This window comes from Acomys russatus, chromosome 12, assembly GCF_903995435.1.
Source record: "Acomys russatus chromosome 12, mAcoRus1.1, whole genome shotgun sequence".
Lineage (NCBI taxonomy): Eukaryota > Metazoa > Chordata > Mammalia > Rodentia > Muridae > Acomys > Acomys russatus.
The window spans coordinates 38,363,526-38,382,810 of NC_067148.1; the positions used below are offsets into that span (position 1 = coordinate 38,363,526).

General features: G+C 46.7%; 1 protein-coding gene across 4 annotated transcripts in view; it reads left to right on the forward strand.

Moving 5' to 3' along the window:
* The window catches only part of Eif4e2 (eukaryotic translation initiation factor 4E family member 2), a 30,620-nt gene extending 16,993 nt beyond the window's left edge, over positions 1-13,627 (forward strand). For 2 of the 4 annotated variants that reach the window (XM_051154257.1, XM_051154258.1), the window contains exon 7: positions 706-1,865. In XM_051154257.1, coding sequence (XP_051010214.1) covers positions 706-778 — 73 coding nt within the window. In that variant the 3' untranslated portion in view covers positions 779-1,865. Of the gene's footprint in view, positions 1-705; positions 1,866-5,420; positions 5,500-11,124 lie in introns of those variants that run through there. The other 2 variants (XM_051154259.1, XM_051154260.1) reach the window with 2 other exon arrangements.
* The last annotated feature ends 5,658 nt before the right edge of the window (positions 13,628-19,285 follow it).

Genomic DNA, 19,285 nt, shown 5'->3' on the forward strand with positions numbered 1-19,285 from the left:
GGTCCTCAGGGCAGGACACCTCTTACAGGACCAAGTATTACTGCTGTCATCGTTAGTATAATATCACCATCATGCCATTCCTATTCGAGACTAATGGTGAGCCCAGTGGTTGTATTCCTCAGCAGGCAGACTGTGTGAGACTTTCCCATGCATTCACATACGATGTTGTAGGTGGAGTTCGCTTGTACCAGCTAGGTGCCAGTTTTTAACTGGGGGTACTGCCATGGGAACAGGTCCAATATCAGATGGTTGCCTCTGACTCATTGGAGCCACCAGCACTCATTTGCCATCTGTAGCCCTGGTTGCTTGTCTCAGCAATCCTGTATCAGCACTGTTTTTCTTAGAGAAGGTGTGTCTTAACTCTCTGCTGCAGGACAGAAGTAGTGTCTGCCCTCCTGCTAGGTGTAGTCAAAGCTCTAAAGGTTACATCTTTCCCTAGGATTCTTGTTTGTTAGGTTCCCATCTAACCTGGTTAGGAAAGGGAAAGAGTAGTTTCCATTCACTCCCCACTGTTCTCCCCTTTCTGATACCTGGAGGCAGTTCATCTTGACTTGTGAAATCCCATAAACAATATTTCCAGGACCTAGGAGCCTCTGGGACTCCTGCCCTGCAGCTGTAACACCCTCCTCAAGACCCAGATGCCACTTTCCCTTGCTCCCCACTCTCTTTCCTCTCCCATTGAGCTACCTTTTGCACTTCCACTAGAATGCCAGGCAGGCTGGGCCCCCAAAGGCTCCTTTTTCAAAACCTCTGGAAGCCGCGATTGAATGTGCCATGACCCTCTCCCTCTCTGGATGGCACCATCATTGAAGCTGGCGTCATCGGAGTCTCTTGTTCTGTTGGCGTGCCACCCGGAAGACCCTTCTGTCCTGGACAAGAGGAACGGAAGAGCATGTTATCCTTTGAGAACAGGCTGACAGCAGCAACTACTACAACAGCTGAGATCACAAATAAATGGTGCTAAACCAGCTTGTCTCATGCTCTTGCTCTTTATGGTGCATCAAGATGTGGCCTTTGGATTGACTGTCACCATTATCAAGGGATGGCACACAGACTTCTCCATGCAGGGCCATTGAGGGAATACAGCTTCATACCCACAAGCCCATTATGTAGTCATATGGTACTTTATTCCAGGACTGTTGTGGTCTAACATAATAAGGTGATGTCTAGCTCTCAAAGTAAGACTCCACTGCCTAGTGCTCAAGTGTACTAGTTTCTGTCCAGTTAGACTGACAGCTGGCCCAGAGTGGCTGCTGAGTTCAGGTCCAGAGTTGAAAGTCTCATAAGGTTGGAAAGGGTTATCCTTGCCTTTTCTTTGCTAACTTCTATTTGCCTTTAGTTCATAGAAATCTCTTGCTTGGAGCTAAAGCCCTGCTTCTGTCTGTCTGTGGCTGTACATACATACTTTTTGCTTTGTGCTAATGGGGTATCCTCTCTGGTGCCAAAGCTGCTTGGCAACCTCCCCCCTTTCTTGCAGAGTAGATTGTCTTCCTCTTTGGTAGTCTTGCTTGGTGAGAGTCCTTCATTCCTTCCAGCCTAGGGTTACTGTGCAGGGTCTAGGGTGAGAGGTGCCTTCGTCTTGGGGGGATTCGCCTTTGAGGTGATCTGAAAGTATATGTACCAGCATTGTAACACTATGGCTTTGGCTTATGTGTGCATTCAGCTTGGCTTTCAGGCCCTTAACCTGCTTGGAGAGTTTCAGCAAGCTTTGCTAACTACAACCCCAAAACTAAAAGTTAAAAAGCATTTTTATGAACTCTGGGTTGCCAGAATGGGAGGTACCTCCAAGGTTGAGTTTTCCAGAGTGCCTCATCCAATCTGGCAGCAGCGCATTCCTTAACACCAGCTGGCTGACTTCACCCTAGTCTTTGTGTGGTCCTGAAGTCCACAAACGCAGTGAGACCTTAGGCTTTGGATTCTGGGAGTGCTCGTGCTGTGGCTGCTTTATCACGTTCTCTAAATTGACTGAAATATCTGGAAAAGAGATTTGCTGGACTGCAGAAAGCCTGTTGTGGGTTGAGCACTTGTCAAACATTGGCTTTCTTGGGCCTTTTGCCTTATCTTTCACCGTGAGGTACATGTGCATTGTGGCTGCATCAGCTAATAAACTTGATGCCACTTTGCAGAGTTAGAGCCTCTCAGCAGCAGACTGAGCTGAGACCCCCCTTCAGATCCCAGCCACATGTGAGGTGTCAGGACTCCTCCTGCCCTGTCCTGTTCCTTGTGGCTTTTGTTTGAGCCAGTGAACAAGATCTGCTGAAACTTGAGAAAGAGCCAGTAGTAATGGTTGTCTCCCAAGTACTCTGGAGATAGGGCTGCTAATGAGTGAGGGGCATGTTTTTAGGAGTTGCTCAGCTTCTTCACTCAAGCATTCCGCATTCCTCCAGCTTGCTTGTATTTTGGCCAGTTTCTAGTGTCCTTTACCTGTCTTGTCTTTCCAGCCTTCCCTGGTCACCCTGCCTGTTGCTATTTCCTGCCGCACACCTGGGTGAACCATGAAGTATCCCTTGCCCTACAGAGGCCATTTAGCTTGGTCTTTGTGATACTGGCTATATCCCTAAGAAAGATAAGGCCTACTCACTTGTGTTTGTATCAAGTCATAGATCTGGAACTTGCCATGTAGTCCACACTGGCCCCCAACTTCACAGCAGAATCCTGGGACTAGAGGTGTATGCCACCATGCCCATCTCATATGCAGCCCATGGCTTCTTCTAATGAAGCAGATTTGTAGTTGAGTTTTCATAGGTTTGGGCCTTATATCAAATGGCTCACTGCATCCTCTGCTTGAAGAGAAACCTCATAACACATTCTGAATTCTAGGACCACCAGGGTAGTATTGTCACAAAGGCAGTTAACACTGTCTTGTGAGCAAATTGCTTTTTGGAGCCGCCACACTGTATTCCTTGTGCCCAGGTCTGGAATGGCAAAAGAGCCCTCTTCTCATAGTGGAACACAGTGCTGGATAAGACTGGTAAGGTTTTTCTGCAGAGAATAAGGGAGAAGAAGAGATACAGGCCAAATTGAGACTTTTCTTCACCTGGTCTGACTGTCATTGTATTTCAGCATTAAACTTTGACATACAAATGAGGGCCCGCCCAGTCACTGTCTTAGTTCAGTCAAACTCTGTGATGCTGGGCCACTTTAAGCTTAATAAGTATCTGACCTTGGATTGTGCTCATCTGGCTGAACCCCTGTCTAGTGTTGAAGGCTGACTAAGAACAAGGCACTAATGTGCCTATAGAAGTCTAGAAGATGAAATTACACACAAATGAGAATTCCCAGTTCTGAGAATTTGCTTTCTGGTAAGATGGGATCAGTTGGCCTTAAAGAGCTCATTGTCACTGTCACTGGAATCTGCTCAGAAGTCTTGAGTAGGCTGTGTTAGTCCCCGGGTTGTTTCTAGACACTCAGGTCCAAAGCAATGGTTAGGATAACATCTTTAAAGGAGAAAGTTCTGATGTCAGCTAATGTGCATGGAATGCCAGGTGGAGGGAAGTAACCAGAAATTCACACCTGGCTGACCTCTGAGACTATGAGTGAGCACACCAAAGTCCCTGGCCAAATGCTTTATTTTCCCTGAATCTGTACAAGGAAGTTTCCAAAGCCAGAGTCTTCATGTCTGAGCTTAGTTTATTCTGGAGTGCACCAGGAAGACCTCTGGAGCCTTCCAGGTGTTCACCCAGTGAACTGTTGTTAGGCAAGTATAGTAGGGAAAGGCCCTTCTGGAAACAAGGATAAATGAGATGAACTTCAACCCTGCTATGTGACCTTGTTGACTTTTAACTCACTTAAAGTAGAAGTTAAGTCTTACTGTTAGAGAGCACCCCAGGTCATTGTCCAAGCACTGAGTTTTCTTTTGTCTTCATTGAGAGCGAAGAGTGAAGCTGCCTCCAGCATCCTTAGGAACTAGCATACAACTCATCACTGTCTCCAGAAAGAGCTTGGGAATTGACAGGTTCTAGCATACTTCTTAAACAGTCTTTAGTTTTTCTTGGAGTCATTGTCGTAAGCTAGTCGTTTTTCTGGAAAACATAAATGCTGCTATGCTATAGAGGGAAAATATTGATGAAACTGGGGTATACGTTGCCTAGTCCTTAATTAGTAATTTTACTTATTTTTGAGACATGTTCTCACAATGTAGTCTTGGCCGTCCTAGGATTCACTATGTAGACCAGATTGGCCTCAAACTTACAGAAGTCCATTTTCCTCTGTTTCCCAAGTACTAAGATTAAAGGTGTGTGCCATCTTGCCCAGTTCCCGGTTCCTTCTTTTAAAAAAAGGGGGGGGGGGGCTGTTTAGAATGCCTGGTAATTAAATATATTTTAGTACTTACAATACTAAATGTGTAGTGAGAGGCATGATGTTTTGTCACTCAGTGCTGTTGCTACCTTAAACCAAGAAAAGAGTAATTGCCTGGGCTGGCTGGTAGTACAAGCCTTTAATCCTGGCACTAGGGAGGTAGATACAGGCTGATCTCAGTGGGTTTGGGGCCATTCTGGTCTACATAGCAAGTTCTAGGCCAGCATTAAGTTTGATATACAGTGCCCAAGAAAATCACTGCTTTCAAACTGAAAAGTGGACAGGATAGAAAGGTGAGAGCTTTGGGGCGATGAGAGCTTCCAGAACACTGGAGGATCTAATTTTATCCTTTTTCATAAAGCAGCCACAGAGGGCCTATCTGTGGAACAGTGGCTGTGCTGTGAGCTTTGAATGTGCGTACTCCCACCACTCACACTTCTAATTCCTTCCTAATTACATTCCTAAATTATGCTCATCAAAAAACAGAAGTTGTATTGAGCTCTGTTAACAGGATATGTTAGCTACCATGACCCACACATCTTAAATCTAAAGATAAGACTTATGGGTGTTTTCAGAAGCAGATAGAGCCTGATATATTTAGTACTGATCTCAAGTTTATAAAGGCTAGAAGGTTGGAAAAGTAAAAGCAGAGAAAATGACGTGACTGGGTTGTGTCTTTAGACATCATAAAATGCTCATGAATCCTTGACCTGGATTCCCCCAGGGTCAGGCCCAATGAAGACGTGTTTCTACTACCTGTTCCCAGATCCAGGGTAGCAAAGGCAAGAACTGTTGCCCTTTGCTGAAGAAAGATGCAAACATTTGTGGGCATGGCTGAACTTCAACTCTGACCTCTGTGGCCTCCCCCTTTACCCCTGTTGAAAGAACACTAACAAGGCCTCAAGGGAGTAGTGAAGGCTAGACTTCTAAGTACAGCAAACTGAAAATGCCAGCTGCCTGCCATCTAAGAAGAAAGCCTGCTGGGAGCTTCACTCTACCCAGCTTCTGTGTCTCCAGTCAGCATGGAGGGCATCAGAAAGTGGGAGGTGGGGTGATGGTGTCTGCTCTATTCTAAGCGTTTGATCTGAATGTGCTGTTGTTTTTTGTCTCTGGTTTACCAGGGCCTGGGAGGAGTTTCATGGCCTGGTGAACAGCAGCGGCCGCTGATCGGACGCTCCCCCTCTGTCTCTCACACTCAGGGTAGGGCCTTGTCTACCTTCTCTGTAACCCCATGACATGCCTCTCAGCCATAGGAGCCCTCTGCCCAAGGGGATGCCCATTTGCCTCCAGCCTTGTTCTGCCAGCATTGCATCTCAAGGAAACATGGAGTTCCAGACTCTGCCTCCCTGGACCCTGTGTCTCAAGATTAACCCTGTATAGCTCACCAGCCCTTATGATTCTGTGTTCCTGTTTGGCTCTCTGCACCAACAGATCTGAGATCTCTTTAGATGCTAACATTTCATGAGAGTAAATATCTTCCTGTTTAGTTCAGATACAGCCATTTTTAAGCCATCTGCCAACGTTCCTGTGGCCAAAGGACAGTTCCATAGACCCCTGTGTGGGTTAGGTGAGAGAGATGTCTCGCTGATGATGATGCCTGTCAGTTGTGAGGAAACAGTATTGTAAAATTGGTTTCCACAATGAAAGACAACAGACGGATGGATTTGAGGACTATAAGAGACCATGGCATGACATGACAAGAGATGGGCCCCAAAGTTGGGAAGGGCTGGTCCAACTCCAGCATCTGCCTGCCTGAGTATTTGCAGTTCGTCAAGATAGTGTCCAGCTCACGTCTGTCTCTAGCAGAGGGACCCGGTAAGTTTAGCTGAAATGGAATATTTTCCTCAGTGAGAGCCTCCTCCTAGATGTCAAGCACCATGTGCCTCTGTGATAGCTGCTTCAGAAGCCCCTTCCCCCAGGAAGGAAATGAAGGTTTTCCAGACAAGGGGACCTGCCACCCTCAGATGAGTCAAATGAGGTGACTCTAAGGAATAGGAGCAGGTGACTGCACATCTGGGTGCTCTGTGGTCCAGTGTGATCTAGGGTGACCTGTTGGGTTCCTGAAAGAAGATGGTGTTCCCAACTCCCTTTTTGTTTTTTGTTTGTTTTTTTTTTTAAATAGGAGGTGGGTAGGGAGGTGTGGGTGTGTGTGTGTGGGTGTGTGTGTGTCAGGGTCTTTTTGTTGTTCAGCACTGCATATACCAAGCTTGCTAGTCCAAGAGCTTACAGAGATTTCCCTGTATCTGCCTCCCGGGTAGGAGCATGGGGATTACAGACTTGCACCATCCTGCTGGCCTTTTTATAGGTTCTGAGAATTCAGACTCAAGTCCTTACGCTTGCATAGCAAACACTTTGCCCACTAAGCTATCTCTCCAGCCCTTGTTTTTGTTTTTTGAGTCAGGGTCCATGTAGCCCAGGCTGGCCTTGAACTCACTGTGTAGTTGAGATAACCCTGAACCCCTGATCCTGATCCTCCTGCCTCCACCTCCTGAGGGGTAGGATCATAGGCATGAGCTACCACACTGAGCTCCCTCTCTCCACCCTGACTTTATAGTTTGATTCTGCTTTAATTTAAATTTTGGCCAGGGGTAGTGATTTATACCTGTACTCTCAGCAATGAGAAAGCCGACGCAGGAGGATTGCTAAGTATTTGCAATCAGCCCAAGTGACACGGTGAGTTCAAGGCCCACCTGGTTTATGGTGCAGTCTTATATGTCCTCCTTTGCTGTCAGCCCTGCAAAAAGTCTTTAAACTAGAAATTTAAAAGGACTCCTTCCTTAGCACATACTAAATTATTCCAAGAATAATACCCTTGACTTATTTGGAGAGGTCATATCTGCATAATTACCATGGTAGATTTTCTCTGTAGCTCTTCTGGTCTTCCTCAAGCACTTGCTGCCCATGGGTTTAGGAGCTTTGAGGAACATTCTAATTTAAACCTAAAAGGCTACCACATTATCTGACCCAGCTTGAAAGGACCTCATATGTCACCTCTACTAATTGGGTCTTGCTTTAGGTGAGAGTGGCATCCTAGGATGCAGACACCTGCTGCACAACACCTTAGCTGGCCTCCTGTCCCTTTCTTGCTTTATTGTTTCCTTATACAAATAGATCATGTTCTGTAGAGAAAATTGATAGAAAAACTGCTGTTTAAATAATTCTATCTGGGCAGAGCCAGGTATGATGGTGCAAGCCTTTAATCCCAGCACTTGGGAGACAGAGGCAGGTGGATCACTGTGAGCTCGAGGCCAGCCTGGTCTACAAACCGAGTCCAGGACAGCCAAGATAACACAGAGAAACCCTATCTCAGAAAAACCAACAACAACAACAAAAAATTCTACCTGGGCACGGTGTCACACACCTGTAGTCCTAATACGAAAGAGGCAGGAGTACTGAATTTCAAGGTTTGTATGGGTTGTGTCTTGCCACGCCCTGTGCAAAAAAGAAAAAGAAAAAAAATGAAGATAGTAGCTCGTATATAGAACTATAGAGCTTGAGAGGTAGAGGCAATATGATCAGGAGTCCAGGGTCATTGTCTCTTACATAGCAAGCTCAAAACCAACTTGTGCTGCATGAGCCCTTGTCTCAAAACAATACATGCATACATCTTAAATCACAAATGTTTTACCCAAATTACCTATTTTGTGTGTTTACATAGTCTAGGGATTTTATTTAACTTTCATTATGGAGCCATGACTTTTAGTGAAATTACCACCAAGTCAGTAGGAGAGGATCCTGGTTACCTAATGACTGGGCTAACATGGACAGAACAAGGGGGTGTGACGTTGGTCGGTGCTGCTGTCATGGTGGGTTAGTAAGAGATGAGATTTAGAAGTCACTCCCATTGAACCTAGAAAGATCTTACAACTGTTCTTCAGGGAGAGAAGAAGCCAAAACCACCCACCAAGGTAGACTGCAGACTCTGGGGGTGAGGCCAGGGTCAAGCAGGGTAGTAGGCCATGATGAGCTCCTCTCCTAAGCCAGCTTTCCAGAGCAGAGTCTTGGGTGGCCCAGGGACACTTTGGTGCCACCACTGAGGACAGGTGTAAAGACAGACACTCCCACAGAGGAAGACATCCTTCTGAGGAACTATTTTGCCCCTCTATCCAAAGGAGTTAGCCCCTGCCTTAGCCTCTTGTTTCCAAAGTTAGAACTTGAGTTTGAAAGTGACCATTTTGAAGCAAAGAAAATTAGAAAGTCATTTGAGAGTATTTAGGCAACAGTTTTCACACTGGGAATAGGAATTTAGGAACCAGTTTGAATGGGGTCTGGTGTTTCTGAGATCTCAAAACAGCATAACTTAACAATTCGGAAGGATTTCCCCTAGGGCTATGGGCCTGGGGCCTCAGGTGCCCTACATGTTCAGAGGTTCCCTGAGCATATCCCATCATAACTAGCTGCTGGTTTGTTGTTCATGTGGTTGGTTGGCTGGTTAGTTTTAAAAGAGCAGAAGCACAGAGATAAGTGTGATGGTGCTCACCTGTAATCTTAGCACTCAGGGACTGAGGCAAGAGGATCACAAGTTTTGAGGCCAGCAAGGCCTACATAGGAAGTTTCAATTCAAGGTAAAGAAAAGGACAAGCTGATTTAGGGAGAAGAGGCCACTGACAGCCTCTGACACTTCCTGTCCACTCTCTTCTTTCCCTGTTACCTAACTTCTTGTTATGTAGCTAGGATCTGACTGAATGTAGTTCTTAGCTAGTCTAGGGAAAAACACACCTCAGAGTACTTTTTTTCTTTTTTCATTTTTCAAGACATGGTTTCTCTGTGTAATCTTGACTATCTTAGACTGACTTTGTAGACCAGGCTGGCCTCTGTCTCCTGAGTGCTGGGATTACAGGCGTGTGCCATTGTGCCTGATGCCTCAGACTAAATTTGGCACTAAATGTTCTAAACTGTTACTGTGTTTAGAAAGACTGGACTACAGCTATAGGCCCTTGCCTCCTTCCACCCGCTTCAGCCTGCCCTGACCGAGCCTGCTGCCTACCTTCATTGCTCTTTGTTTCAGATAACTGGGAAGGGTCTCCTGGTTTCTGGCTCTTCTACTCTTCTTTATTTTCCATCTTGCCAATGGACCTTCAAGTGATAGGACGGACTGCTTAGGCTTTCTGACTGGCGAGGCCTGATGGGAAGTCCAGCAATACCTGACTGCTGAAGGCAAGTGGAGCTGAGCTCTGCAGTGGGCCTGCACAGCATCAGTCAGTACTTTCCTGAGCTCCTCTTCCTGCCCCACAGCTGTGTTGGGTCCAGAGCCTCAGATACCTACCTCCGTATCCAGGACAGACTTGTGCCTCTCTTCCTGGGTTGGAGAGTCCTGTCACTTTCCACTGGCCCACCTTTCTGTTCATCTTTCTCACAAGAGCAGACTTGTTTCTGTTGAGCCTTATCTGGGTACAGATGTGGCACTGAGAGAGAAGAGGTGGAGCACAGCAAACGTCCTGTGTGGTTGCTTCAGCATGTGGCACGTATAGAAGCGGTACGGTCTGAAACGCAGACTTAGTGACACAGCACTTCCTCCTGCTTTCCTCTTTGGTACTGTTAGGAATCCTTAGCATCTTTTGTTGGCCTCTGTGACGACAACTCAGAGGAATTTGTCCTTATGAAAGGTTTGCATACCACTTAAAAGATGGCTCCCAGTTAGCCTTGTTCAGCTTCATAGATGAAAACAGTTGATAAATGAGCCACAGGGTCATGTGTGTCAGAGAAGGGCCAGTGAGTTTTGGAAATAACATTAGTTTCTTGCAAGTTTCTCTGGAGCAGCTCATCCATCTCTTGGTGTACAGAACAGTTGATATCTAGTTGTGGAGTTCATGGTCACTGTCAGCTTGCTTCCAGCTGCCAGTAGCAGGAGGGAACTGCCCTATGGCAGCCTGAACAAACACCCTCTTCATTGTTTATTTACTCTAGACCAGTTGCCCAGTTAAATGTAGCAGTGTTAGGGAAGATCAGTTAAGGCCACAGCACTACAGTGTCTCTTTAAAATGAAAAGGTTATTGACTTCAGAAGCCTGAGTAATGAGAGTTTGCTTCATGTAAACACAAAGCCCTGGGCTAGGGCAGTAGCTGATTGGACCTTAAAGTCCCATCAAGGAAACCCATGAGATTTTTGAGATTTGGGTGATAGAACCCGCTAAGCTGTGGCTGGATTACTAGTGTGAGAAAGGTGGTCAGGGATGCTTGCACCCAGCTGAAGGCACATAAGACACATATTGGGAGCACCTTATGTTCCCATGTTCCTCTTTCAGGAAAAAACTTCAGACCAGAGTACACTCTGTGTAGATGCAGTTTGGTTTTAAACAAGGCTTGTGGGTGAGGTTGGATTTGTTACTGAATGGTCTGATCGTGTCTTCTCCTCCATTTCACCTGCCCACCTGCCATTGGGTCCTTGTCCTACCATATGTAACTGTTAGTTTCAGCCTTTCTTAAAGTGTTATATACAGGCAAATGAATTCATATGTAGCTTTTCTCCTCCACCTTTATTGGAGATGGCTGTTGTGTACCAGAGACTGTCTATTGATCTTGGAGATGTCTCCATATTAGCAGAAGTCTTCTCCTTTTATTCTCCTTAAAGCTGCAGTGTCCCATTGTGAGAATGCATGCATTACTACTTCACCTGCACTGGGGGAGTTACTAACCTTTTGCCTTGCCAAGCAACAGGCTGGAAATGTTTACAGGGATTTGCAGGCTGCCATTTGGCTTTAGATTGGCAGGGAAGGGCTGGTCATGGAGAGCTGGAGAGCTGGTCAGGCCCTGCCCCGTATGTGTGTGCTTATACCTAGGTGGTCCATGTATTGAATACTCTATTTTCTCCCATTTTCTCTTTCAGGGACAATTCAAGCTTTCGAAATACAAAAATCACATTGTGAAAGTACACAAGCTGGCAATAATCCTTTTCTGTTTGTGTGTTTGTCTGAAATGGATGTGAGGCTCAGGCAGTCCTGTCTGCTCACTAAAGGGGTGTACCTAAGCCACGTGCTCCCTTTCTGCACTCGTTCCTGGAAGACGGACTCCGCTAGACACCTTCCAGCATTGCTGACCGTTATAAAGCGGGAAGAATGGGGAAAATGTGACTTTGTAATAGACAAACACTTCTGAGTGGGGTTCTGTGTGGGAGTGCAGCTGTCTTCTTGGTGTGTGCTGTCCAGATGCCTCGTGGCATCCTGCTGTACTCTCCTGCTGTTCAAAGGACTTGATGACCGACCACGTGTATGTGCCCTGTGTTGGGTCTGAGCTGAGCGTTATCAGTATTATGAATGCTTGCACATCTAGGCACAGCCTCTGCTTAGAGTTGAAGAGATCCAAATGCCTCTCCCAGCTCTTCTGTTAAGTTATTGTGTGTTCCTCTCCCCCAAGCCCACCACTCTGAACATCTGTTAGGATATGATGAGAGCCTAGGATTCTGTGTCCTTTGTGCCTTACACCTCTAGTGGGGACTCTTCTTAGGCACTGTGGCACTTAAATTGTGATCCTGGCCAGCACAGGTTTTGCTGATGAAACCTAGGTATCTGCCCTGTAAAAAGGTGGAGAAGAGTGCAGTTCAATCAGAAGATAGATTATAGTGCAGGTCCTGTGTGTAGGGTTGGGGCTGAGGGCAGTGACTGAAACCAGCCTCACATGCAAGTGGGACTTGTGTGCTGAGCATGGTCTGTGGGGCTTGCATGTCCCTCATGGAAGAGGAAGCTGCCACTGGTTAGTGCCACATTAACACTTAGTGTGTAGGTCCCACAATGCTGAAATGGACATCTGAAGAAGTGGCAGCCTTGCTGGATGCTTTTACTTGACGGCTGTGTCCGTCAGCTGTGGTTGGAAAAGACTTTTGGTCCTCAACACCTGGATGTAAGCAAATTGTCCAGATCCTCCATATGCAAAAGGCTCCTGCAGGCATGTCCTCATGAGAGAAGCTGAGTGATCTGACTTTGGGAGCCTGAGGCCAGAGAGATCAAAAAAGCACCCAAGATCAAGGAAGAAATGGGCAGCTGCAGCAATTTCAAGTAGCCCTGTGTACTGGGTTCTTGTGAGCCAAGGTGGCAGTACCTTAAATTAAGGCCTCTATAGCATATCCCTGAAGCCTGGGGTTCCTCAGCCACGGGTCTCAGGAATTCTGAAGGTAACAGCATCTCCTTATATCCATCATACTCTTCCTTCTTTCCAACTCCTCCTCCAGTCATTGCTGTCTGGGGATGCCTTTCCTTGAAAGAACAGAGTGCAGGGGCCAAGAGGAAAGGTGTTTGTGCTGTGGGTGAAGCCATCTGAGAAGAAAGTCCAGCAGTGATGGAACTCCAGGAATCTGAAGAATGTATTCTGGGGTGGTTGTGAAGGGCTCCAGCAACACCAGAGCATCACTGGCTGTCAAGGAGGCAGAGGCTGCCTCTGGAGGCTTGACTAAGACAGGAGGCCTCACATTGGCCTATGCGCAGGTCGCCTCAAAAATTCCAAAGAGCAGACATTTGGACTTGCCTTCCTTTGGGCATCTCTCTGGGGTTTGTGTGTGTGTGTGTGTGTGTGTGTGTGTGTGTGTGTGTGTGTGTGTGTGTGTGTGTGTGTGTGTGTGTGTGTGTGTGTGTACAGTGTCTAAGAGTGAGGCCTGTGTCAGGCCTAATGGTTAGATATTTTGTTTTGCTTTTGAAAAAAAATCTTTTGTTCAGATATTTGAATCTCCTAGATATTTGAATTTTCTAGAGCTGCTTGTCTTTCCCCACCCTCTTAGTATTTGACAGTTGGGTTTTTTCCCTTGCATCTAAAGTATGTGGACCCTGCTCCCATTAGAGTGAGGAGTTCTCACAGTCCGGCAGCAGCTCAACCCCAGTGTTCTTCCAGGTGCTCTGCCTAACAGCTTAGGGGGAAACTGACTAGTCAGTTTACTCAAACCACTCATTTTTTCCCAAACTAGCTGGAGAAGTATCTCCACTTATTTTGACTTCACAGGCCTCTGGTAGGCCGAGGTACCACGTGGCTATGGTTATGGTATCAGCTGTTCTCGGAACAGGTTGAGGCCTGCCAGAACCAATGTGACCAGCATGACAGGTTGCTGCTAGAGAAGGGACAGTCAGGTTTGTGCTGGTCTCCCTTCTGCCTCCATGGCCCTCTCCTCTTAAGAGCCTTTCTCCGTGTGTGTGTGTGTGTGTGTGTGTGTGTGTGTGTGTGTGTGTGTGTGTGTTTCCCTGTGACACTGGCAGTGGGGATACTTTTCAACCAGAGAAAAGCTTGTCAGTGCTCCAAGAATGAATTTCCAAGTATTTGCTGGAGGGGAAGGAGCAGGGCTGTGACAGTGGTGTAGCGTTGCACTTTGAGAGGATTGTCTACTGCAGTAATAAATGGAAAGTATCAACAAGAGCAGGCTGTGTCTTGTTACTACGAGGGTAGTTGGGACACTGGTGGGAGGGTGGTACCAGCTCTGTCCTAGTCTCTGTTTGCAGTGCATTCCAGGACTGTGTGGGGTTATAGACAATGCGAACAGCACTGACAGCTCCAGTATGAAAGAGTCTCAACAGTTCCATGTAGCCTAGGGTATCCTCAGACTTAGATGTAGTAGAGGTTGACTTTGAGCTTCTGGGTCTCCTGCCTCTGTTTCTAAATGCTGGGAATACAGGCCTCTGCTATCATTCTAGGTCAGTTTGTGCCGTGCTGGGGACTGAACCCAGGCTTCGTGCGTGTTACTCAAGTGTTTTCCAACTAAGCCACATCTCCAGCCCTCTAGTTAGCTTTAGCCATTGCCAGAATTCAGTTTACATTTTCGTTACTGTTTGTTGGACAGGATCTTACCATATTGGCCAGGCTGACTGATTCTGAATTTACATGAATCTCATGTCTCTGGCTCTTCACTGCTGAGGTTAGAGGTGTATCCACCTTCTGATTACATACTTAACATCAGAAAAATGCTGTTAATTATCCTTAACTGGGGATAAGAAATATTGGGGTAAAGACAGAAAGACATTCAAAGAACCTGGGAGATGATAGATCCCAAGAGATATGATTCATCAATAAAGAGAAAAATACGGAAGGAATGGGGTTGTTCCTACGTGCAGACTAGGAAGCTTGCACATACTCTCTGCTGAACTGGGCAGGGCTGTTTAGTGCTCCAGGAGAAGATTTAAGTGCCTCTGAGGCCCCTGCACTTGGCCTGGAGAAGGGGACCAGTGCCAGAGCACTGGTTATAAATGCCTGTGCAGAATTTACTCCCTTAATCCTGGCGAGGCGGGAGTTTGGGGAGGTCTGTGAAGCTGAGTTCTGGGCTGGAGCCCCCAACTCTGCTCAGTCTTGGAACCTGGAAATTCTGGCGGCTTCCAGGACGAAGAGACTGAGTCTAGATACAAAAGTGGACCTGTGATAGTGTTTTGCGACGTCTGAATCAGGACACATCGAGGGCTGGGACTTTCTTTTAACTAAGATTGTGAACTTAGCTCATACGAAAAGTTGAGACTCGGAGAAGAAACTACTTGGGGATGGGGGGTTCTAACGGATAACTTTTATTACCAAGAATAAAACTGCAAGAAAAACACAAATAAAATAAAGCATGCTATGCAGCTAGCTGCTCACGGGAGCGGCTCTGTAGGGAAACAGCACTCTACAGGGAGGAGGGAAGGCTTTAGGTTCCAAAAAAACTTCCTCAGTATTTGAGCTGTCAAAAATGAAGACAGGGCTTGGAGAGATGGCTCAGTGGTTAAGAGCACTGTCTGCTCTTCCAGAGGTCCTGAGTTCAATTCCCAGCAACCACACGATGGCTCACAACCATCTCTAATGGGATCTGGTGCCCATTTCTGGTGTCCACGCATATATGTAATATAGGCAGAACACTATATATGTAATAAATAAATCTTTTAAAAAATGAAGAAAGTGAGCTGGGCATGGTGGTGCACACCTTTAATCCCAGCACTTGGGAGGCAGAGGCAGAAGGATCTCTGTGAGTTCGAGGCCAGCCTGCTCTACAAAGCGAGTCCAGGACAGCCAGGGCTCCACAGAGAAACCCTGTCTCAAAAAGCAAAACAAAACAAAATGAAGAGGGTAGCTGGGCCTGGGAGAAACAACAGGATAGAAGATCACCTATTGGGGATCTGCCAAGGGGGTCCCAATTAGCAGTCAAAAAGGTGAACTAGATGGCTTTGGAAGCCTCATCCAGCTGTGGTATCTGAGGGTTTTAGAATGGACCTGCTACTTGAAAGTTCAGTAGTATCAGACAGGTGAAAGGATGACTCTCTGGCCAGCTTTTCCTAACTGCTTGCCAGGATGAGGTAGAAAAGGGATGGTGTGTGGCTCCTAAAAGCCCAGCAGGAAGTCTCAAAGGGTCAGGACAACAAGGAGCAATATCAGATGTCAGAAGCTCCAGCACCTGCTACACCCCGACCCGTCCTCCTAAGCCGGGTCATTGCCTACTCCAGCTACCCACAGGATCGGTTCGCCCTCTGCAAGCATCCCTGCTCATCAGACTGGCCCCCAACCAGTCCTCCCCCCACCCACCCTCAACAAGGTTTGTCTCCCCTCTCTAAATGGCTTTCCAGAGTTTGTTTTTTCATTTGAGGCAGGGCATTGCTGTAACCCAGGCTGGCCTTGACTCTCTTACCTTTCGTTTGAGCCTCCCAAGTGCTGTGATTCCAGGCATGAACCACTGTGCCCAACTGCAGGATGTGTTTTGTTTGTTTTTCTTTAATCCCAGAACTCAGAAAGCCGAGGCAGGGGAATCACAAAGGCAAGGATAGCTTCAGCTACACAGTGAGACCGTTCTGAAGCAAAACAAAGTCCCCAAATTAGAGAAAACTGATAGATCCACATAATGAAATACAATTCATCAAAAAAGAGAAAAGTGCTAACAAACAAACCATAAAAAGACACGGTCCCTTGAATGCTATTACAACTCCATGACACTATGGAAAAGAAAATGCAATGGACACAGGAAGGAAACGAGTAGTTGCTGGACATTGGCAGGGGGTGGGAATAGCTGGAGCACTCCAGACGTGGTGTGATGGATTCCTGACAGCTCACATTCATCAACACATTGCAGAAGGTACACGAACAGTGAGTACTCTTAACCACTGAGCGTCTGTCCAGCCCTCAGCTGTAATATTTTTTTTTAAACTATGATTATAAAGTCACAAGGTTCCTTTGTGACAAATTATTGTTTATTCTTTTATACTGTACAGTAGCTTTGTTTTGTTTTACTGAATTAAGAACACTGATAACCTCCTCACTACCGTATTAAAATGGCTAACCAGGAATTGTGGTACACACCTTTAATTCTAGCACTTGGAAGGCAGAGGCAGGTGGATCTCTGAGTTCAAGACCAACCTGGTCTACAGAGCAAGTTCCAGGGCAGCCAGGGCTACCCAGAGACTGTCTCAACCTCCCCACCTGCAAGGAAAGACTTAAGCTACTTGTATCAAACACCCAATACAAACTGACCACCACCTGCTTACAGTAGGCATCAGTCTGACATGCTTATTCACTGATTCTATAGCATAATTATAGGTGATGATTTTAGTGTTTATTCTTTGTCTCACTAAATCCAAGGACCATGCCAGCTCTTCACATAGTTGTCATGGCTCCAGTATGAATTCTTTCTGTGTGAACAAGGTGGACCCATCAAAAGGTCAGGTGCTCTAAAACACAGATCCCCAATCTTGTGGCTACAATTAACAGGGACAGGTGGAAGGGAACCCTTCAGAAAGTGTGCTACAAAAATGCCTTCTTTCTGTGCTTGTTTCTCAAGCTAAGAGCAGCTGTGCGCATGAGATGTTTAAAGCCTACATTAAGGTAGAGATAGGCGGCTTTGTACACTTATCAGTGGCAACAGTGGGATTGTTCTGCATGCTCTCTTTCTGAGGCAGTTTGATTTTTACTTGCAAAAAAATATTTATTTGAGCCAAGTGGTGATGGCACACTCCTTTAATCCCAGCACTTGGAAGGCAGAAGCAGGTGAATCTCCCTGTGTTCAAGGCCAGCAAGTCCCAGGACAGCCAGGGCTACACAGAGAAACCATGTCTCAAAAAAACTAAATAAATAAATTTTATTTGTAGGTTGGGTATGGTAGGGCATTACTTTAATCCTAGCACCCAGAAGACAGAGGTAGGTGGCTCTCTGTGAGTTCGAGGCCAGCCAGGTCTTCATATCAGGTTCCAGGACAGCCAGAGCTACATAATAGAGCCTGTATGCAGAGGGTTAATTACCACCATTGTCACTATTAATCGACAGGGGCTCTTTTGTAGCCCTGACTAGCTTGGAACACTATGGAGACCAGGCTGTCCTTGAACTCTCAGTGGTCCTCCTGCCTCAACCTCACAGCTGCTGGGAAGAGAGAAGACCTTGCCAACAAGGGCCAATGGCAAGGAAGGATGGTCGGAAATGCTCACAAGAGGGAGAAGTGCTCCCTTCCCAACAGCCAGAGTCAGCCAGTGCACAGTGGCAGAGGACAGTTCCTGCTGCCACACCTTGAAAGTGAGGAGACATTACCCAAGAAGTAAAGGCTGTTCCTGACCCCCCCTGAAAGGTTTGAAAACAAGTCTTCAAAAGACTAGAGCAATTTGGAAGTGAAGGGTCTGCTTGCCATAAAAGCCCCGACGCTCTTTAAAGACACACTGCATAGTCCACCTGCCAAAACCATAAACTTCACAGTGTTTGGTATCCAATAAAAATTCCTTGACATAGGAGGAAGAACCAGAAAATGGCCTTAGTCTGTAGAACAGACGCTATAAGTAGGCCAACAAGGGCAAATTTTCCAAATTTCCATTTAAAATGAATCTTCAACTAACATTCCTTAGTGAAAATTGGAACTAGAATCCATCCTCTTGTCTCGCTGCCTGCTCCCTGTTTCCACCTAGCAGTGAGCTGCTGCTAGTGACCCCCCAACAATGGATCAGCTCTGCGGTGTGACCTTATTACCAAGGCTATCACACCAGGCCCAATGACAATGTCACCTCCTCCAAAGAGTCCTCTCTGGCCTCCTGCGATGTCTTCTTGCTGCCCCGTCTTTTTTTCCTTGCCATTTCTCTCCTTTTTTCTTTTTTCTTTTTTTGCAGTGCATGTTGAGTTTTTGTGAGTGTAAAATCATCTCCCTCAGAGACTATAAACTGAGGCGCAGTGTGCGACTGAGTCGTGAGGAAGCAGCCCCTAGTTCAGTCTTAGATCAAGTATTCCTGTACGGCCTTCGGGAAGCGCACTGGCTGCGGGAACAGATCGCTCAGTTGCTGCTCTCCGCGTCTCTCTTCAGGTTAAGAACTGTGGCGCGGAGGGCATCGCCTTCGACGGGTGTCCGGAGGCACAAAATGCAAAGTACAGCCGGTGCTCTTTAAAGACCTTTGACAAAGTCTGCACTGCCCCCTTCTCAGCCCAGGTTGGTTTTGGTCCAGTTCCCAACCTAGCACGCGGTCATGCCCGGATGCGTCCACTAGAGGGCACTCCGCGACCCCAGTTCCCGCGGGGTAGCCAGTTTGCAACCGTTTTTAAAGGCTGGGTCTGCTCAGGCCCGTCTTGGAGAGAGAATCTGAAAACATGAAGTCTGAAAAGCCTGCAACCTTCCCGGCGGTGTAGTGAAATCTGCAATGGCTCTTACCTGTCCAGGAATGGGGCGGCTTTCTAACCTTAATCCTCTGCGCCCCAAGCCGGGGGTCGCCTGGGGAAATGGGGGATAGGGCTGGTGCAGCCCTGGACATCCATTCTGACCCTGGACTTTAAATCAGAGGAGAACCAGATCTCTCCATTTTCACAGAAGCAGGCCCTGTCAGAAACGTTCTCTCTTCCCCTCTCCTTCGATCCTTGCCTTCCTGTCTCTTGTTTTGGGGTAGGGTCTTGCTCCTGTCTAACTCACTAAGTGGTAGAAGATGGCTGGCCTTGAAATCTGTCATTGTGCTGCCTCCTCCCAAGTGCCAAAATGGCAGGTGTGTGCCATCACTTTATGAAGGCATTTTTGACTTTGCTAATTAAAAAATAACATTAGTTCAATCTTTTTGGCCTTTCGAAACAGGGTTTCTCTGTGTAGCCTTGGCTTGTCCTAGACTCAC